The sequence below is a fragment of the Oncorhynchus kisutch genome, linkage group LG16 (genome assembly GCF_002021735.2).
Source record: "Oncorhynchus kisutch isolate 150728-3 linkage group LG16, Okis_V2, whole genome shotgun sequence".
Classification (NCBI taxonomy): Eukaryota; Metazoa; Chordata; class Actinopteri; order Salmoniformes; family Salmonidae; genus Oncorhynchus; species Oncorhynchus kisutch.
Window position 1 is genome coordinate 40,733,485 of NC_034189.2, and position 22,708 is coordinate 40,756,192.

Consider the following 22,708-nt stretch of genomic DNA (forward strand, 5'->3'; position numbering starts at 1 on the left):
CAAATTTTTACAAAATATTACATCACAAATATTACATCACAAATATTACATCACAAATATTACATCACAAATATTACAGCACAAATATTACATCACAAATATTACAGCACAAATATTACATCACAAATATTACAGCACAAATATTACATCACAAATATTACAGCACAAATATTACATCACAAATATTACAGCACAAATATTACATCACAAATATTACATCACAAATATTACAGCACAAATATTACAGCACAATTGAAAATAATGTATATCGCTATAATCCCGGATATGTATCCTAGTATTTCAAAAAAAGTTGAGAAGGCTTATCCAATCGGTTGCGAGGCCATCAGTGTCATTAACTAATATAACATACATATTCATGATGTGTTGCTATGCAAAATAGCAGCTGTCTTTCAATAGCCTACCATCTGTTTAAGGGACTGTAATATTAACTGTTTAGTAAAGAAATACCACACAATAAGGCGTTTGGAAAACAATTGTGATGCTCATTACCTTGAAAGTTTATACACAAAAATAGGTATTAGTGGTATTTTGATGCGTAGTCATTTGTTGATGTGGATGACGGAATGTCCCCTTTAGTATTCGTTCAAAAAGGAGAGGAGAGGATGAGGGGGCAGTGAGGTTAACCTGAAGCCAGGCTATGTTTTTTTTAATGAGTGCTTCCTGAAGCCCCAGAGAGGGGAGACCTGGAGGTCCTGTGAACAGCAAGGTGGCATTTCTGACCTCCCTCTGCTGCCGCCACTACCCTGGCTTCCTGACTCTCGCAGACCCCGCTATCTGCAGAGTTTTAACACGCTCCATCCATCCCTCCCTTCCACCTCTCCCTCGCTGTGTCAGCCTTGAACTTTCCTGAAATGCTACTAAGGGCCTGGATATTAGAGTCCAACAGCTGATCACTACTGAGCATCACTGCAGTGGGACTGGGATAGAGATGCTCGAGGTGCTTTGACAGTGGTCCTACTCTCCCTCCCTCTCTCGCCCTGCACTACCCAGGATGTCAAGTCATGCCTCATGCCGGAGATGTTTTCCCACCTAAAATTATGAACACCTTTCAAGTGCTAAAAGCAGAGGTTTTGCTGTTACTGTCAGGTTCACCATTCAACTAAAAGGGTATCCAGTGTTTTACCACTCTCTCATGGACAGACTAACGGTGGATGGTGATGTTTATAGGGCCAGGATGGTGGTAGTGTTGTATCACTAGCAGGGGAGACGAGGGCTAATGCCCTTGATGGCGTGATTGTCCCTGGACTGTGATGAGCAAGGACACAGTAGTAACAAGGCCCGGCGATGGAACTAATTCAATGAGCAGGACTGATACAAAATCAGTTGAACTTTAATTTAATTTGAGATACTTTCAATCAAGACAGAGGATTTCACTTCTGTGTACTTGGGCACCGATTGCATGTATTTGTTTGAATGTGTCTTACTTTTTTCATGAACAAATCTATACTGAAAGGGATGTTTCATAAGGCCTCAATAAAATAACTTCTATATAACCTACAATTTGCCATACAGTATAAGTCTGTAGCAGTACATTGGTTTCTACATCTAGTGCTGGCTTGAGAAGGTGAAGTAACAAAGGTTTGACTGGGAATGCAGTTGAGACACAGAATATCTTAACCATGAAGCTGTCAAGACAACCTCTCCCAGAACATACCCACTTACCCCATAACGGCGCAACGGAGCAAACCTCCCCAAAACACTGAAGCGTTCACTCAGAGAGCAAAGACCCACACAAGAACCATCCCTCTTTGATCTGCATGGCACACAAGGTCAACAATGTAACGGTGGTTTGGTTCAAACATAAATAATATATTTCTACATCTTCACAAAGAAAAGCTGGTTTGAAGATTGCATTCCGTTGCGGTCTGAGAAGACAGGTTCTCCTGAAGGGAAGTTCATCACAAGCCAGAATTTTAAAACAAAAATGTACTGTAGTTAAGGCCCAAAATAACAAAGGAGCCCTGTGTTGGCTACATTGGGTGAAAGTACATGTCCCTGTCGACGATGGGTCTCCAGTGGCAAAGACTATACTGTTTAAAGTAGAGTTTAAACTATTGTAGCCATTGAAAATAGATACAGTTTGTCTCCATGAAAATGATCTTATTTCTGAAAAGGATTTAACAGTGACTAAGCTACTGATATCATGGATTTACAGACTGATGCAATAACTCCACAGTAACACATGCTAATGGTTTTCCTAGTGAGAAAATAATTCACGCCTGCCAAAATCTATCAAGTAAAAAGGCTCCAAATCATTATTATTTTCCTATTTTTTTTAAGAAGAAAACCTGCAGTCATTCTCAGTTTATAAATCACTGTGGCGATTAACACGCCTTTTCAATAAGCAGGAAAATGCAACATCATTTTCCACAGCAATTAGACAGCCTGATGTAAAGTAACTTGGCTGAGGCACCAGGCATGTTGTATGGCTCCTTCTAGCCTTGTTGGAAGGACTTAACAGGGCTACAGCGGCTGAGCAGCGTATGCTTTGGCTGGGAAAGCAGGACTGGATTTGGGCAAGAGGACATGGTGATGCAATGCTGCCACAGAGAGCGAGCTGGCCTCCTCTCCCCCTCTCCTCTCCGTTCCTCTCTTAACCCCTTACCCTTATCCTCTTCTCTGCTCTCCTGTCCTCTCATCACATCGCCTCTCTCGCTAAAGAAAACCCACTCCCTTTTTCTTCTGTCTGATTACCAGCACAGTAATAACCTCACATAAAGCCTCTGCAGACAGACATCTGCAGACAGACAACATTCGCTCTCTCCACCCCTCACCCCTCGTTCCTCGTCCGGACTGCCCGGCATTAGAACCCAGATATGCAAAGCAGCCAGAGCCCGATGCCTGTCACCGGCTAATCACCACAACGATGATAGATGATGTTTATTTTGTGATGATGAAACGCAGCCCCCCGACTGATGATAATTGTAATAAAAAGGACAGATCAAGCCTCTAAAGTTAAATAATCAGGCAATAATTTGCATTAATGTATGGTTGGGGTGTTGGGGGGCCTTGACGGCTAGCTAGGGCCCCCGCGCCGCTCTGGCTTGTTAGGACGAGTCCACCTTCAAGCGCACCCGTTGCCCTTGGCCTCCAGAGAGCGATTGTCTTACATCCCATATGATGACGGTCACTATCATTAGGACTCATTACTAACCTTGAGAAAGATAGCCTGGACTTTGCGTCAATCTCACTGGGCACAAGACGTCAATTCAACGTATATTCCATGTTGGTTCAACGTTTTTTTTTCTCTCATTCAAATGACGTGGAAACAACGTTGATTCAACCATGTGCACAGTGGGAGGTATTCAACATAGTATCCTCAACAGCATAAAGCGTCTTGATATCTGGAATGACTGAATTGCTCATATCTGTACTCCATTGGTTAGTTAGTTTCCAGCCATTATTATGAGCCGTCCTCCCCTCAGCAGCCTCCACTGCTGTTATCATTTTATACCGATTTAGTAGGTATTTCCAACGTGCACAATTGTCAGTAAGCACGCCCTTTTCTACGGTCGTTTCTTTCGATAAATATATACAGTAGTATCATCCTACCAAAGCTAGACACTGACCATTCATCTGACTCCCAATCTGTCCAATACCACAGACGAGAGTGACCTGAACCACAGACGTTCCAGTTGAACAAGTCCTTGAACCCCTTGAGCAGAGCAATGTTCACTAGATGACAAAGCAGCCAAGGACTTGGAAACATTTGCCTCAGTCAGTTCAGTTGTCCTGTTTTTACTAAGTGTTTGAACCGAGGGGTCTCCAAGGGAAACAGAGCCTCTGGTGGAGGGCCAGCTGGACTAAAAAGAAGAAGAAATAAAAGTTGTAGAAAAAGTAGGGAAGAGGCTAATGGGGCTCCACTCCTTTTAAGTGTGAAGTACCAGAGGAATAGACGAACGTGGAGAATTCCCCACATGCACCAATTGACATTGAGGAGGAACACTGTTAATTTTCTCCTTTTCGGTCTTTTGGCTGAGGAACTTTCAAACCTGTGTTTAAATAGGACTGAGGCTGAAGTTAAACAATATCCTGAAATGAATACAGTGTTGACCTCCATCAACTAACGGAGATACTGGATTGAGACAAAATCATGTTTTTGTTTTGTTTTGTGGTATATCAATTATGCTTCTTTTTAGATTATTCTCTTGAAGATAAGAATACTATGTGTTGTACTCTATGCATAATACATGAGGTGAATTTATACTTTAACTAGCATCAATTCGTACACATTTCCTTGGAGAGATAAGAAATTCTACAAATTAAATGAAGCAAAATGGTCCTTTTTGTCCTTTCTATTTTTACCACAGAGGGAGGATTTATGTGTTTGCATTCATTTAGAGGATTGTTGAAACAAAATGTGATCCTCCTTCCACTCATATCACCTCCATGAATATTCAGTAGCCTCTGAGCACTGAGGGGGAAAACAAACAAAAAACAAACACAATTATCACAAGTGGCAATTTCAACCAGATGTCTGTAGGATTTGCCGGGCTACGGCTACGGTAACTACAGTGTTTGATGGAGAACAAGCGTTCCAGAATCCTCCGTCCAGCCAATCGGAGAAGCTCTGGGGGTTCTAATGACCCCTAGGTCAGAGGGGTCACCAGAGTAAAAAGCAGATCTGAGAAACGGCGGGCCCATTGCCAAGACAGGCCCATAAATCCCCTCTCTCAGAGGAAGCAATCTTGTATTATGCTGTTAAATCAAACTATAATCACAGCCTTGCATTGTGCTGCTGGCCCCGACCCATGGCGCAGAGAGGAAGCTACAATACGGAAAGAGATCAATTAGCCTGTGAGCTGAGGAGGAAAATAATGTGCTGCTCTGAGAGAGAGAGAGAGAGAGAGAGAGAGAGAGAGAGAGAGAGAGAGAGAGAGAGAGAGAGAGAGAGAGAGAGAGAGAGAGAGAGAGAGAGATTGTTCTGTTGCTTCGCAAAAAATACATTTTGTCAGCTTTACCAATCTTTTTTATAAATAATGAATAAATAAAATCACTTATTTTCTGCATTAAAAATACTAAACTAATCATTTTATATGAATATATAGATCCTAAATGATAACATAACCTCAGCAAAAAAAGAAATGTCCCTTTTCAGGACCCTGTCTTTCAAAGATTATTCCTAAAAATCCAAATAACTTCACAGATCTTCATTGTAAAGGGTTTAAACACTGTTTCCCATGCTTGTTCAATGAAATGAAACATAAACAATTAATGAACATGCACCTGTGGAACGGACATTAAGACACTAACAGCTTACAGACGGTAGGCAATTAAGGTCACAGTTATGAAAACGTAGGACACGTAGGCCGTTTTACTGACTTTGAAAAACACCAAAAGAAAGATGCCCAGGGTCCCTTCTCATCTGTGTGAATGTGCCTTAGGCATGCTGCAAGGAGGCATGAGGACTGCAGATGTGGCCAGGACAATAAATTGCAATGTCCGTACTGTGAGATACCTAAGACAGCGCTACAGGGAGACAGGACGGACAGCTGATCGTCCTCGCAATGGCAGACCACGTATAACAACACCTACACAGGATCGGTACATCTGAACATCACACCTGCGGGACAGGTACAGGATGGCAACAACAACTGCCCGAGTTACACCAGGAACGCACAATCCCTCCATCAGGGCTCAGACTGTCCGCAATAGGCTGAGAGAGGCTGGACTGAGGGCTTGTAGGCCTGTTGTAAGGCAGGTCCTCACCAGACATCACCGGCAACAACGTCACCTATAGGCACAAACGCACCTTAGCTGGAACAGACAGGACTGGCAAAAAGTGCTCTTCACTGACAAGTCACGGTTTTGTCTCACCAGGGGTGATGGTTGGATTCGCGTTTATCGTCGAAGGAATGAGCTTTACACCGAGGCCTGTACTTTGGAGTGGGATCGATTTGGAGGTGGATGGTCCGTCATGGTCTGGGGCGGTGTGTCACAGCATCATCAGACGGAGCTTGTTGTCATTGCAGGCAATCTCAACGCTGTGCGTTACAGGGATTTCCCGCAAGACAGGAATGTCAGTGTTCTGCCATGGCCAGCAAAGAGCCTGGATCTCCATCCCATTGAGCACGTCTGGGACCTGTTGGATCAAAGGGTGAGGGCTAGGGCATTCCCCCAGAAATGTCTGGGAACTTGCAGGTGTCATAGTGGAAGAGTGGGGTAACATCTCACAGCAAGAACTGGCAAATCTGGTGCAGTCCACGAGGAGCTGCAGTGCAGTACTTAATGCAGCTGGTGGCCACACCAGATACCGACTGTTACTTTTGATTTTTCCCTCTGTCCAGGGACACATTATTCCATTTCTGTTAGTCACATGTCTGTGGAACTTGTTCAGTTTATGTCTCAGTTGTTGAATCTTGTTATGTTCATACAAATATTTACATCTGTTAAATTTGCTGAAAATAAACGCAGTTGACAGTGAGAGGACGTTTCTTTTTTTGCTGAGTTTATAATCTACTTCGAAGTGCTCACTGCAAGTTGAGAGAACATTATACAGACAGAATAACAAAAACATATTCTATAGCCTATGTATGAAATGGTGTTGATCCATTGTAGAATGCATGTTCAACAGGTTGAAGTGTTGTCAACTTAGAGCAGTCTAGTTCAATTTAGCAGCCCTTAAGCTCTCTCTAGTGGACACACATGGAACAGCTTTAAGTCACGAACAAATTTGACAGAAGGCCTTTAAGACATTTACCATACTGTACATACAGTGAGTAGATTGATTATAGTGTAATTACAGTGTAATTAAATCACTACTTTAAAAACATATACAATACCAGTCAAAAGTTTTGACACACATACTCATTGAAGAGTTTTTTTTTACAAGAGTGTGCAAAGCTGTCATCAAGGCAAAGGGTGGCTACTTTGAAGAATCTCAACTATAAAATATATTTTGATTTGTTTAACCCTTTTTTGGTTACTACATGATTCCATATGTGTTATTTCATAGTTTTGACGTCTTCACTATTATTGTACAACGTAGAAAATAGTCAAATTAAAGAAAAACCCTTGAATGAGTAGGTGTGTCCAACCTTTTGAATGTAGGTGTGTCCAACCTTTTGAATGGTACTGTATATTTCACATCACACATCTTCAGCAGGGATAAAATCATTAACAGGCATTGAATTAGAGTGTTTGTAAGGTGTTCTAGTTTTTTAAATTTTTTATCGTCAGATTGAATTATTTTATACAGAATATCCTTTTAACTAGAAGTGGCTCTCTGCTGGCTTGAAATGACATGACATGTGGTGTGTTCAGACTGCTTAAAACACTATCACATCAATCCCTGAATCCTACTTTGTTCCAGTTTCTTATCATCCTGAATAATAAAAAAGATAAATCCACCTCGTGGATTCCCAGATCAGCAGACATCTAGTGTCAGTTTGACACTGGTGCTGATCTGCTCTCTACAGCTGGGGGACTAAGCCAGGGGCCTGATGAGGGCCCTTCCATATTAAACAGGCAGATTAGACACGTTAAACGGAGGGCAGCCTGGAGAGGTGCTGTTACCGAGACCTCCGGGGTCCTGCTGCTCATCAGGCAGGTACGGTAGTGCAGTCACACACACACACACACACACAACAGGAAGGAAACCTCTCCTCTCTCCCCCACTGCCTGCTCTGCCTCACTGTCTTCCTCTCCTCACTGACCTCTTAGTCTGCCAGCGTCTGCTGCCGCGGTAATGCTACCACCATTCCCATCATGCACAGGGGCATACGAGCTCCCATGAGTCCCCACACCGCTCCCTGCCATCTGCCGTGATTTATAGAAAATGGCCGATGATTTATGGCCTAGTCATCTCACAATGAAGTTGTTTTCTTTCATTATGGCGACCTCCCGACCCAGCCGCCACTCCCCTGCCTGCTTGGGGAAATGTGTGCTAATCATACACCATAAAGATCTTTAAACAGAAGGGGGGGGGGGGGGGTTGGCCAGGGCAGTGGAAATGGAAGGGGCTTTAATAAAATTAATTTCAACAGCGTGTGAATACTAATAAGAGCCGAGTAGAGCAGACCTTGGTGGCGGTGTGTCGGAGATGAGACGCGGCCACCGCAGAGAGATACCGGCCTTAATGAGACTGTTTTAGGTTATTAAGGACGGTGGAGACGAGGTAGCTGCCTGACAGGCCACGCACCGTAGCTACTGCACCGTTTCTCCTTCAACTTTTGATCTTGAATTGAAAAAGGACCTTTTTGGAGTCTTGGGTGATCCAGAAGAGTTCAAAGATGAATGCCTAGTTAAAGCTGGTAAAACCTGGATGTCTCAGTGGTCACACATTTGCCCCAATGTTAATTTAATCATATGCTGCTGATTGTAACAAACAATACAGGGAATCCACTTCAAAGCTGGCCAGCCTACTAACACTTTCTTTTTTTAATCACTAATAATCCCTAATAATGCAGGTGGCGATAGTGTTTTTCCACTCTTTATTGGTGAGTCTTCAGATGACTGGAGAACGCACACAAACCAAGGATGCGGCAGTGACAAATGAGCGTCTGCGGTCTCATTGCTGATTCACCACATCCCTAGTGTAATGGTCTGTGCCCTCTATCCTACCCCTGATTGGGGAAGGCTACGGTGCACCTGTGAGCCCATAAGAGCAGCAGGACAGCTAATAACTGTTCAATTCAACTTTCAGTTTGCCTCCTCTGATGCCGTGTACACTAGCACGCGGTGCCGCACGGTGAAACGCCGCTTCCCATTCGTTTTCAATGGAAGGAAAGCGGTTAGAAGCAGAGAGGGAGGAGGACCGCGGTAGCCTACTTTTGCAGCCAAAATGATTTCAAAAAAATATATTAAATAAATACACAGAGGATGCTTTTTTCCTCTCAACCAAATGCAAAGAGCGCCATCTGCTGCTATTCCCATGTCCTGCAGGAGATTTTTTTCCTCCCACATTCTCGGGAAGATACTGTATATCTGCTCTCAATTTATACTTCAAATATACAACATATGTGATTACATGCTTCGGACAGGGACTGAAGCCGGTTTATTTCAAGTTTAAATTTCAACAAATTCTATCACGGGTGAAAGAAGTGAACAAAACATGAAATATGTACAGTCATAACACACAGAAAATATAACAGACGGCATATAAATATAGGTACAGGAGGGATAAAACAATGACTGAAGCTAAACAGAAGAAGCATGCATTGTAAATGGTTCACAAGGAATAGAACAGCCAAGCCAATATTACATCTGTGGGAAAATACTGCCATTAAACTATTGGCTTTATTTACAGCAGCCTTGGGATGCATCCCAAATGGAACCTTATGCCCTATATAGGGCACTACTTTTGACCGGGTCCCACAAGGCTCTGGTCAAAAGTAGTGCACTGGGTAGGGAATCGGGTGCCACTTGGGACATAACCTTGGTCTTGGACGCAACACCTTTCCTGTCTAATTCATGATGTATAATACAGCATTTCGAAATAGGGGCAAAAAAAGAACAATTCAAAAGCAGTATTCAGAAGCTATTAGTATTGATTAATATTGCAGGTATACTGTAAAAAAACACTAAAACAAGGCACAAGCAAATACACACTCAAGATACATGGCTTGAGGATAATAGGGTTTGGTTTTTGATACAGGCCAGTGTGTGCACACAGCATACAATTACAGTATAGTATACAATGTTTGGTCTGTTAAATCAGCCCTAGCTTGGTAGCTGTGATGGATATCAATAGTGTGTGTGTTATATAATACAAGCTGACCAGACATTCATAGATTAGAAGCAACGTTTCTTCAACATAAAGTCGCAGTTGGGAATGTTAGTTAATCATTGAGGTTGCTGGGTATAATATTGCATGTTCCCTCGCATGCAAACGTGGTCTCTCTCGGACTCTCTTTTTATAACAAGTCTGTGAATCAATGATTAAAAGTACTGTACAAAACACTCATTTTGAGTTTCATTTTTGATTCAATTGCAACAGGCAAGTCTAACAAAAGAAATACTGTGTTTGTATTTGACAACATTTTGTACTTGGTCATAGCCATTGCTGATAAAATTGCTGAGTTCTCACATTTGAGAAAAAGAGAAACATTGTGCACTGTTACAGTACATTTTAACATTTACAATGTAGTGAAACTGTACTACAGAAACAGTAAGGCCCGATAGTGTTCTCAGTAACACGCCACCTTTATCTGGACTTTTAACAAGGGATGGGCTCAATTCCTTTCAATCAAATCAGGTAGTAAACTGAAATTGCAATTTCATTTTTATCCCCATAGACAATCATTGAGGAAAATTGGGAATTGGAATTTCTGAATGGACTGAATATAAATGGAATTGACCCCAACTCTGAATTCTTGTTCTAACCGAAACAACTGTACCTTTAACCTTCATAATAAGGAGAGTAAAATACATTAGGTTTAACGCCATGATTAGTATTTCTAAAGCAGCAGTAACATTTCATAGGTGCGCATAAAAATGACATCTATACATTTCAAACAAGGATGGTTCACTTACAATGGTCATTTACAGTGCTTTGACAAAAAAGTTGATCCAAGTAGTTGGATTTTTTGTAACTAATTCATTATTGCTGGATTGAATTTAAAATACATATTTTCCCCCCCCCGTCTTTAAATTGTAAAAAAAGAAGAAGATTTGCACTGGCACTTAAAATGTCCTTAGATTATCGGCTAATCCGTTAGATTGTCATTGTCTTTCTACTATGTGACGAATAGGTACTGCCCATATTTCAATTTTAGACTAAATATTTCACATTTGAAAATTCTAGGACTCTTACATTTGCAAGAATACTTCAGATCCCAGTAGTTTTGACTCATTACAACGTGGCCCGAATGTTAAAGCACAAAGAACAGCAGACTCAAACGCCACCAACTCAACCAATAACTCCCCTTCCATAATAATAATATATGAAGGGTGAGACTGTAATCCTTGTGAAAAAGGAAAACATTCCTTCACTAGTTGTTGGGCCCAAACCACAGTCAAAACACAGGTGTTACACACAGAAGCAGTTTACAGAGGCTTATTCAACACAGCTTTTCACTGCATGTACTAATCATTGGCCAAATGATCTTCTCCCACTAATGGAAATTAACAGTTTTTTTTTAGATTCTCACTAACTAAGAAATTCTATCGCTTCACAAGGATTATTCTTTAAAATACAGGCTTAAAAACATCGTCACTAAGAACAAATTCTTCAGACGGCAAATACTACAGAACAATTACTATCAAAATCGCCATTTTTAAACTGCCCCTTTACAAATAGGACGTTTCCAAATAAGCCCATCTGTTCATCGCGAGAAGGAACAGAGGCAATGAGGCGGTCGTGTGCAGAGCGACACTGCTTCTATCAACATGAAATCCTTTCAGACGGTTTAAAAAGGACTCCGGTTTCATTCAAAGCTCTTTACATTCATTCGACTAGGTCTGAAGTAGTGTCGCATTCATATCTTAATAAAAAAGGTGGAATAAACGTATTTACAAGACGACAAAACAGAAGGAAATAAAATACTGATTGCAACAGGCATAGGGTTTCCCAACAAGGAACAGCCTACAGCCTTTATTAGAATACATTAAACCACAAGGAGGTCTGGAAAGAAAGATTGAGGCACAACTGTTTCCCTATCTGGGTCACGTTCATTAGGGCACGCCATGGAAAATATTTCAAAACGGTAAAAAGAAAAGAAAATTAGTGTTTCTTATTGGACCAGTAGTCCAGGTAGTCCCTTCCTGTTTCATTCTGTTTTGCACCGTTTGGTGCCCTATGAACATAACCCTGTACTGTATGTACCTGCACACACATGGATGAAGCCGGAGGGCCATGTTCATTAGTATGAGGAGATGTCTGAAGAGCTGCTGCTGTTGCTGGTGGACGTCTGGGCTCTCTTTATGTACAAGTTCAGCAGCTTCATCTGATGGGATAGTAAAGACGCTGAATGAAACCAACACATCCCAACATGACGTTTCAAGATATTGAAAAACATTCTGCGACCAGTAGATCTTGAAAAAAAAAAGAAGGGAGTTAAAGACATTGTCTGCATCCCAAATGGCACCCTATTTCCTAGTGCACTACATAAGGAATAGGGTGCCATTTGAGACCGACTCAGACAGGGTGCTGAGATGAGAGGGTAGCGTACCTTGCTTCCTGTGAGCTGGGCCAGGTAGGGCTTCAGCTCTTCACCGATGACAGAGTAGACAGCCACCAGACAGAACACACTGGCCTTCCTCACACTGCTCTCTGTGTTGTCATACCCCTATACACAGAGAGACATCAGAACAATATTAGACATACACCGAGTACAGCAAACATTAGGAACACCTTCCTAATATTGAGTTTCAGCCCCCCACTTTTGCATCGGGGCATGGACTCTACAAGGTCTCGAAAGCGTTTCACAGGGATGCTGGCCCATGTTGACTCCAATGCTTCCCACAGTTGTGTAAAGTTGGCTTGATGTCCTTTGGGTGGTGGACCATTCTTGATACACACGGGAAACTGTTGAGTGTGAAAAACACAGCAGCGTTGCAGTTCTTGACACAAACCAGGGCGCCTAGCACCTACTACCGCACCCTGTTCAAAGGCACTTCAATATTTTTGACTTGCCCCTTCACCCTCTGAATGGCACACATACACAATCCATGTCTCAAGGCTTAACCTTCCTTCTACAACCTGCCTCCTCCCCTTCATCTACACAGATTGAAGTGGATTCAACAGGTGACATCAATAAGGGATCATAGCATTCACCTGGTCAGTCTATATCATGGAAAGAGCAGGTGTCCTTAATGTTTTGTATATACTCAGTGTCTAGACAGTGTGGCATAATCCCAAGGACAGAAAGTCATTATCTTATGTAACTAAACCCCAAGCATCAACACTTTACTGGAAGTAGATGCATATCAAGTGCTTCTATTTGAAGTAGATACATTTCAAGTGCTTCTATTTAAAGTAGATACATTTCAAGTACTTCTATTTGAAGTAGATACATTTCAAGTGCTTCTATTTGAAGTAGATACATTTCAAGTGCTTCTATTTGAAGTAGATACATTTCAAGTGCTTCTATTTGAAGTAGATACATTTCAAGTGCTTCTATTTGAAGTAGATACATTTCAAGTGCTTCTATTTGAAGTAGATACATTTCAAGTGCTCCTATTTGAAGTAGATACATTTCAAGTGCTCCTATTTGAAGTAGATACATTTCAAGTGCTCCTATTTGAAGTAGATACATTTCAAGTGCTTCTATTTGAAGTAGATACATTTCAAGTGCTTCTATTCCGTGTCAACTAATCAGTAAGCACATCAATAAATCAACCAATGGACTAACCAATCATTCAACTTGACCTATAAAGCCCTTTTTACCTGCAGTAGTCCTGGTATGATGTCAGGCAGCAGCTGGTGGAGGGACTCCTTGGTGATGCGTTCGATCACCTTGGTCTGCATCTTGATGGAAGCCAGGTTGATGGGGTAGTCAGCCGTCTGGACGATAGGACACAGCACCTTGATACACTGCTCTGGGTGGATGGAGCCGGCCAGGGTGGAGGCTGACTCCTCTGCTGCCCGCACAACCTGAGTAGAGAGGGAAGGGTAGAGTGAGGAGGGTGAAATGGTTGATCATGGAATGGATTCATGTTGGTTTATTGGCAGAGAAGGGTACATGTACAGTATCAGTCAAAAGTTTGGACAGACCTACTCATTCAAGGGTTTTTCTTTATTTTGACTATTTTCAACATTGTAGAATATTAGTGAAGACCGAAGAACTATGAAATAACACATGTAGTAGCCAAAAAAGTGTTAAACAAATCAAACTAGATTTCATATTTGAGATTCTTCAAAGTAGCCACCCTTTGCCTTGATGACAGCTTTGCACACTCTTGGCCTTCTCTCAACCAGCTTCATGAGGTAGTCACATGGAATGCATTTCAATTAACAGGTGTGCCTTGTTAAAAGCTAATTTGTGGAATTTCTTGAGCCAATCAGTTGTGTTGTGACAAGGTAGGGGTGGTATACAGAAGATAGCCCTATTTGGTAAAAGACCAAGTCCATATTATGGAAAGAACAGCTGAAATAAGCAAAGAGAAACGACAGTCCATTATAACTTTAAGACACAAAGGTCAGTTAATACGTAACATTTCAAGAACTTTTAAAGTTTCTTCAAGTGCAGTTGCAAAAACTATCAAGCGCTACGATGGAACTGGCTCTCATGAGGACCACCACAGGAAAGGAAGACCCAGAGTTTCCTCTGCTGCAGAGGATAAGTTCATTAGAGTTACCAGCCTCACAAATTGCAGCGTAAATAAATGCTTCACAGAGTTCAAGTAGCAGAAACATCTCAACATCAACCGTTCAGAGGACAATCAGGCCTTCATGGTCGAACTTCTTCAAAGAAACCACTACTAAAGTACACCAATAAGAAGAAAATACTTTCTTGGGCCACCAAACACGAGCAACAGACATTAGACTGGTGGAAATCTGTCCTTTGGTCTGATGAGTCCAAATTTGAGATTTTTGGTTCCAGCCACTGTGTCTTCGTGAGACGCAGAGTAGTTGAATGGATGATCACCACATGTGTGGTTCCCACGTGAAGCATGGAGGAGGTGTAATGGTGTGGGGATGCTTTGCTGGTGATTTATTTAGAATTCAAGGCACACTTAACCAGCATGGCTAAAACAGCATTCTGCAGTGATACCCCATCCCATCTGGTCTGCGCTTATTCATTTGTTTTTCAACAGGACAATGACCCAAAACACACCTCCAGACTGTGTAAGGGCTATTTGACCAAGAAGGAGAGTGATGGAGTGCTGCATCAGATGACCTGGCCTCCACAATCACCCAACCTCAACCCAATTGAGATGGTTTGGAATAAATTGGACCACAGAGTGAAGGAAAAGCAGCTCAGCATATGTGGGAACTCCCTCAAGACTGCATTCCTCATTAAGCTGGTTGAGAGAATGCCAAGAGTGTGCAAAGCTGTCATCAAGGCAAAGGGTGGCTACTTTGAAGAATCTCAAATATAAAATATATTTTGATTTGTTTAACACCTTTTTCATTACTACATGATTCCATGTGTGTTATTTCATAGTTTTGATGTCTTCACTATTATTCCACAATGTAGAAAATAGCAAAAATAAAGAAAAACCCTTGAATGAGTAGGTGTTCTAAGACTTTTGACTGGTACAGGCGAGGCTATTAACTCAAGATGTGTAGACTTGTCTACGCATGTCCTCTAAAGCAGAGCCTCATAAACAGAGACAGCGAGTGAGAGCTACCTCTTTGTGGGAGTCTTTGTGTGCCTCCAGAGTCTTCATGATGGTGAGCTCTGCATAGTTCTTGAAGCGGGCTGGCTGGTTACGTAAGATTTCCTTCAGCACTCGTAGTGCCAGGGCCCGGATGGTGTGCTGCAGGTTGCGGGAAAAGGACACGACATGCTCAGAACCAACCATTCAGAGACAGTGGAAGGAAAAACAATGGATTAAAACAGATTGTGGCATTGCTCCCAGGACAGGAGTTTACTTTATCTCTCCATCCATCCATCCATTTATCTTTTCCTCCAGAGTCCTTACATCTTGGTCTGACAGGGTCTCCAGCAGCAGGAGCAGCATGGTTTTGAAGTGTTCCTCCCACACTGCCAGGCTGTCCTCCCGGGCTATCTTCAGCAGCTCCACCAGGGCTCCCCTCCTCTCCTCTGGCCTCTCACTGGGGTTAGACAGCTCCTTCAGCAGCTCACCCGCCTTTCGACGACCACAATAGATATTAGTCAGTGACCGCTGAATTACATATAGATCACTAAATGGAATTTGATAGGATCTCCATGGCCGTGACTTTATAGTGTTATTATGTAGCTATAGTAAAACACTGAAAAGATTGTTGTTAAATGAATTCAATCAATCACCAGTTCCAGCTGCTCCGAAGGGGAACTGTTCTTGGTGTGCAGCATCTTGTTTTCTCCACCACACTCTTGGCGGCCTGCGAGGAAGAGGGTTGAGAGGGGGGTGGGGGAGTCTTACCTTACAGCTAATATATAGCCTATTATAAACAGGGTGGTCCAAGCCCTAAATGCTGATTGGCTGACAACCGTACAGCACGGGTATGACAAAACATGTATTTTTACTGCTCTAATGACGTTGGTGACCAGTTTATAACAGCAATAAGGCACCTCAGTGGTTTGTGTTATATACGACACCTGGGCCTTATTACTTAAAATGTTTTATGACCATCCAAAATGGCACCCTATCCCTATATACAGTGCCTTGCGAAAGTATTCTGCCCCCTTGAACTTCACTGAACTTCTGGAGAGAGTTTGCTGCACTGAAAGTAAAGGGGCTGAATAATTTTGCACGCCCAATTTTTCAGTTTTTGATTTGTTAAAAAAGTTTGAAATATCCAATAAATGTCGTTCCACTTCATGATTGTGTCCCACTTGTTGTTGATTCTTCACAAAAAAATACAGTTTTATATCTTTATGTTTGAAGCCTGAAATGTGGCAAAAGGTCGCAAAGTTCAAGGGGGCCGAATACTTTCGCAAGGCACTGTAAGCTCACTACTTTTGACCAGAGCTACGTAAGGAATAGGGTGGTCAAAAGTAGTGCACTACATAGGGAACAAAAGGTGCCATTTCAGACCCTTGAGACAGCCTCACCATCTCGAAGCTGCTCCACGTTGTCCTCGTATACCGTCTCTTTCAGGGCAGCCTTGTCGTAGGCGCTGATGGTGTCTGTGTAGTTGTAGGGGTTGTAGTCGCGGCCCCGGGGCCCGGAGAAGGAACGCGGGGAGGGGGTGTTGAGTAGGGAGGTCTTGTTGTCCAGGGCCGTGCGACCCCCGGGCCCCTCCACCACGTCGGCACCAGAGTGTGATGCTGTTCCAACACCCGGCTGAGGAGAAACAAGACTATTGTTAAAACGTAACATAACAAACGTAGAGTTTTATAAAAATAACTAAACGCATGTCCATTCTAGAGAAGATCAAAATATTCACCAGAGAGAACATTTGCCAAACAAGTGCACTTGTTCACTTCCCCTCTGGATTTAAAAGGAATGGGCTGTGGGAAGACACTCCCTCTAGTCCATTCTAACACCAACCCAAATATTTTAAATCAATGAGGGGGAGTGAGTGAGTGAGTAGAGAATAGTAGGGAATTGCCAAATCCCCTCACCATGTCCTCTCTCTTGCCTCTGCCCGGCTCCATGAGGTCCTCCTGACTGCGGAAGCTGAAGTTCTGGATGGCCTCAGTGACGCCTCGCAGGGAGCTATAAATCTGATCGGTGTTCAGGTTCTCTGTGTCGTACTCCAACATGCTTCAGGTCACACCGTGAGGGGAGGGTTATTAATCAAGTATGACACTTACATCACCACCACAGGAAGAAGACATCTGCCCAGTGGGCAAAAGCGGGGGGAAAAAACTGGTTGAAACGACGCCATTTTATTTACCTAGTACGTAAAGATGTCATTTCAAGCAGTTTCTCATGTAAAAGATCAACCGTGCATAACAGTAGGTGTTGACAGAGACAGAGTGGAACAGACTGGGGAGTCAAGGTGTTAATGTGGTGAATCCCCCCGAAATGTGGGAACATGAGAACACAGATTGCTGCTGCGGAATGAGGTGAAAGGAAAAACAAAAGAGACTGTGGGGTGGGGACAAATCAAGGTTGACACAGCTATGTGACAATGTACCTGGGAGAGTAAGCACTTCGTAGGGTCTTCAGGGAGGGGGCAGCAGGGGTGGAGGAGAGAGGAGTAGGGAAGGGAGGGGGGTACTTTGACAGGCCATCGGCACTCCAACCCCATAGCCGACTGTAATGTGCCCAGAGCACGGCAAGGGAGGGAAGGAGGGAGGGAGGGAAAGTAAAGGGGGGATAGAGGCGCAAGGGAGAAAAAGAGAGACGTGAGGAGGGAACAGAGCCGAGCGGGGGGGGACTACTTGTTGTCGTTGTTAGTTAAGTTAGTAGTGATGTAACCAACTTCTACGGTGTGTTGGGGACCAGGTATTAAAAGGTTACGTCAGACCTACCTGGGAGAGAGCGCGCCCCCACGGGAGCAGTTGGTGGGAGAGGTGAGGGGGCTGCTGCGACTGCTGGGGTGGCGAGGCGGGGGAGGAGTCCGTCCCATGGTGCTACTGGGAGAAGCCTGCGGATCACACAGAATCGGAGCAGGTACAGTACATTATAAACTGGGTGGTTCGAGCCCTGAATGCTGATTGGCTGACAGCCGTAGTATATCAGACCGTATACCACGGGTATGACAAAACGTTTATTTTTACTGCTCTAATTACGTTGGTAACCAGTTTATAAATAGCAATAAGGCACTTCAGGGTTTGTGATATATGGCCAATATACCACGGCTAAGGGCTGTATCCAGGCACTCTAAGAACAGCCCTTGGCCGTGGTATATTGGCCATATACCACACCTCCTTGGTCTTTATTGCTTAATCATTTGATGCTATCCCAGTATGTTTAGATTACAATTGTCCATGTTACAGCAAGAAAGGTTTATGTTGATGGCTAACGGTGCCAGTGAGAAGAGGACCTTCCTGAGCAAATTCCCTACTCTTCTTCTCGTGGTGAGTAGATATTTGGGATCCAGCCATTTTAGCCCTGCTCAGTCTCATCCTCTCGATGACGTTGACTAGGCGTGAACGTCAGAGTCAGGTCTTACCACTCCGGTGTTGCTGGAGTTCCGCAGGTGGCTATGCAGCAGTTTAGTGGCTCCGTCCTGGAAGGTCTTGGGCAGGGCCCCCAGCAGCATGGTGAACTCTGGGGTGTTCAGCTCAAACAAGGCGATCAGAACCACCTGGGCCGCCTGAGGGTTAAAGGGTCACAGCGAGGTCAAAGGTTAGAGGTCATCAGAGGGCATTCACTTTTCCCCCACTAACATTGATATGCGATTTCACGCAACAGTGAAGTGCATATCAAGGTAATGTTTGGCCCTTAGAGAAGAGAGGGAACATTCGACAAGCCCATTCTGCTCTCACGGAACCATGAGTCACATCAGTCAACGTTCTGGCAAACACATGATCCATATGCACCGCACGGAAATACAGAAGCACACATTTGTTGAGGTTCAGCTAGCATTCAGTTAGTCAGGCGAGTTAGAACCGATGTCAGTTCTCGTTAACCAGTTCAAGAACCAGCATCGCAATGCTCTGGGGTGAAATTCCATGCATGTTGGTCAACCAAACCTGGTCACTGCAGATAAACAAGAACTATGAGTAACAAGTAACAGCAGCACAGGCTATTAGAAAAACACAATATTACCGCACATTCAGAGCCATTGTGTTGCCCATTCCCACCCCGTCACTTAAAGGGGCAATCTGCAGTTGTGACATAAACGGTTTGACTTATAAATGAATTATACATACCCAAATATTAGCTTGTTTAACTCCATTGTTTGTAAACAAAGTACATTTCAAACAAACACGGTACTGCCTCAAAACACAGTTAAAACTATAATTTTGATATCATGGATGGTTAGTCCTTGCATCCCCAGCTCGGTCTATGAATTTGAGAGTGGTTGCATTTCTCCAGCCCAATCTCTCATCTTTTTTTTAAGCAAAACAGTGGTGGGGTCAACACCTTGTTATCTTTTCAACTGCTGATTGCCCCTTTAACATTCACTCATTACGAAGAAAACTTTGAAAGCAGAAACAACTGTTCTGGCACATTCAGAGCCATTTCAGTCCCCATTCCCACCCCTGCACTGTCCTTTACATCCCCAGTTATAAAGCAGAAACAACTCTGTGTCTGCCAGCAAGGCGAAGTGGGATTAGAGACAGAGAGCCCAGGCTTAAGGAAGTTATGTGAGGCAGACTGCAGACCGTGCAGCTGACTGATGGGTCGGGGGGCTCTACTACCTGCTTGCACCTCTCCTCCACGTTCCCCTCTCCAGGTAGAGAGGCTACGGTGGTGCTGGGCCTGCCTGACAACTCCTCACCTGCCCAGCTATGGTGGAAGCTCTGGGGTTGGGGGTCGACCGATGGGTAGGGTGGGGAAATGGTCCGTTTAAAATACAAAAATAAAAACAACCAAAAAAGGGATAAAGCCAGCAAACAATAGTTATTTTAGAGCTTCGGCTGATCAGTTGAAAATTGGCCGGCTGGTTAAATCTGGGACATTTACAGAAATGCTGATTAATGTTCATTGTCCCTGTGAAATACAAAGTCCAAAAAAACAAACATCTGACGCTGTTGCTATGGAAACAAACAAACCCAACTCGACCCACCTTCCGGACGTCGGAGCTCTTCGGTTCCGTGGTCCAGGTGATGATGCGGGAGACGGCCAGGCGTGTCTCGCTGGAGTTGATAAAGTCTGCGGGGTCCATTTGACGGGCCAGGCACTCAATGTACCTCAGGATGGCCACCTTGACCTTCAGGTTGGGGGTCTGGGTCTGGTCCACGATGAAACGCATCAGGATGTTGAACTGCTGGTCGAACGGGAACGAGTCCCTGGGAAAGAGAGAGGAAAAGAAATAGAAAAGGGCATGAGATGAGAGGGATTGATCCACTAGAACAGGGATCAGCAACTAGATTCAGGCAAGGGACGTTTTTTTTCTTGTGTGGATTGTCGTGGGGCCGGTACCCAATTACAAATCCTTTGTAGATGGCAAATTAACTGGAAGAAGACCAAACCGATATAATATTTGACTAAAACATAATAATTTCAAACCTCATTTGTATATTATCACGTGTCTTTCGTTTATTTGTGGAAATACTTGGGAACAGATTTCCCAAATTTAAAATTACCTGGACCTGATTAAAAAAAAACGTATGTCCAACAATGAAAATGAAAAAAATAATAATAATTGCTCAGAAAACATGGGAGGACAAAATGGGGGGGGAACCCTGCACTAGAAACTCTACAAACAAACAAAAGCAACATCTAAGGGCTTTTCACACTACCAAGCAGAGCCAAACCAAGCTGTACTGAGCTGGCCTGGTTACACATCCACCATAGTGGGTGGAATCGTCCTGAAAAGCTAAAAGTGGAGGGAAGGAAAAACAACAACACCTGTGTGAAAACGCTAATAGAGATGAGGCTTTAGTTCTGACCTGGTGACGTCCAGAGCCTTCTGGACCTTGGCCTGTACGGAACCCAGGAGGTCAGCTCCCATCTTCTTCAGCAGCTGGGTGAGCAGGACAAACAGCCAGTCCTGCAGGTCCTCTCTGTGCAGGGTGATGAAGTCTACCAGGGTCTCCAGAAACATGCTGAACACCTGACACAGTGACCACCCAGCCCGTCAACAATAGGCTATACATATTTACTTCACTGTTAAGGAGTATTACAGTAGGACAACATACAGAACATCAGTAATTAACCAATCAACTATCTGAATAGTTGGATTCGATTGCATTACTATTAAAAAGTGACAGACAAAACCAAAAAAACACACTTACTCGCTGATGTTATAAATCCACCGCAAAGACCACCATGCGACACAAAAACAGACCGTTAGTACAGTAACTACATTAGCGTCACGTCAGAACACAGGTTATATCAGACACGGGGGGGAATCGATTGGGGGCTCACCTTGCTGTGTGGGTCAGCAAACATCCTAGTGAAGATCTCACACAACCGCTTCAGCTCCACACGACTGAGACATACGAGAGGGGGGAAAAGTAAGGCGGTCAATCGCACAACACCTTTTGGTTTCAGACAGATTTCAAATCAAATCAAACTTCATTTGCCACATGTGCCCGAATACAACAAGTGTAGACTTTACCGCGGAATGCTTACTTACAAGCCCTTAACCAACAGTGCAGTAAAAGAAGAAAAGATTGACCAAGTAGGCTAAAATAAAAAGTAACAATAAGAATAACGAGGCTATGTACAAGGGGCACCGGTACCGAGTCAGTGTGCTGGGGTACAGGCTAGTTGAGGGCATCTGTACATGTAGGTGGGGGCGTAGTGACTATGCATAGGTAACAAACAAACAGCGGGTAGCAGCAGTGTACGGGGGGGGGGGGCAATGTAAATTGTCCGGTATCGATTTTTATGAATTGTTCAGCAGTCTAATGGCTTGGGGGTAGAAGCTGTTGAGGAGCCTTTGTGTCCTAAACTTAGCGCTCCGGTACCGCTTGCCGTGCGGTAGCAGAGAAAACAGATTTGTATCTAGAGCACAGTTGTCTCAGTGACGGCCTCAAATACACGACATTACAAGAGTTCAAAACAAAAATAGATGGTCTCTATCCCACCTGAGAATTCTCTGGCTAACGAGCAGGTTCTGTAGTCCCAGCAGTCCCTCCTTCCTCTCAGACCAGTTGGAACTGGCACAGTGGTTCAGCACCTCGGCCACGTCCTCCGTCTGTCTCATGTAGTGTGACTGGCCGCCGTTCCGCGAGCCATACGAGCGCTCAGAGCAGGCGCTGCTGGCATCACTGTTAGCGTCGTCGTCTGAGTAGATGCCCGGGGACTCGTACCGCCGCCTGACTGGCCGCCGCTGGGGGGGTCAAGGGTTAAGAGGTCAAATGGTCCTACAGGTACGCATACAGCATACTCACTAAGTCATGCCACCGAGGGAAGAGAAACCAACGACACTTCCTGTTCAACAAGCTGCCATAAGACTGACTACACATTCGAGAGGCAAATAAGAGTCCAAATAGATGCGAATCCAAGAAAATTTTCCACCAAGAGAAAAAGCCATCAAAGCTATTATGATCAGCATGCTGTGACTCCGATGGTAAAGAGGATAGAGAATCTAAGTCACACATGCCGGGGTAAACATCCACCTTGT

The 22,708-nt window shown here is 43.7% G+C and overlaps 1 protein-coding gene across 1 annotated transcript in view; it reads right to left on the reverse strand.

Annotated features, from left to right (window-relative positions):
* Positions 1-8,980: 8,980 nt before the first annotated feature.
* The window catches only part of LOC109906702 (CLIP-associating protein 1-like), a 39,429-nt gene continuing 25,701 nt past the window's right edge, over positions 8,981-22,708 (reverse strand). Inside the window, 17 exon segments of the mRNA XM_031792382.1 lie at positions 8,981-11,906; positions 12,132-12,248; positions 13,349-13,555; positions 15,256-15,384; positions 15,550-15,717; positions 15,879-15,952; positions 16,626-16,857; positions 17,139-17,280; positions 17,657-17,776; positions 17,994-18,109; positions 18,638-18,781; positions 20,201-20,423; positions 21,027-21,190; positions 21,372-21,374; positions 21,505-21,568; positions 22,170-22,414; positions 22,704-22,708. The exon segment at positions 22,704-22,708 is cut by the window's right edge and continues 126 nt beyond it. Of these exon segments, the coding sequence (XP_031648242.1) occupies positions 11,823-11,906; positions 12,132-12,248; positions 13,349-13,555; positions 15,256-15,384; positions 15,550-15,717; positions 15,879-15,952; positions 16,626-16,857; positions 17,139-17,280; positions 17,657-17,776; positions 17,994-18,109; positions 18,638-18,781; positions 20,201-20,423; positions 21,027-21,190; positions 21,372-21,374; positions 21,505-21,568; positions 22,170-22,414; positions 22,704-22,708 (2,237 nt within the window). The 3' untranslated portion in view covers positions 8,981-11,822.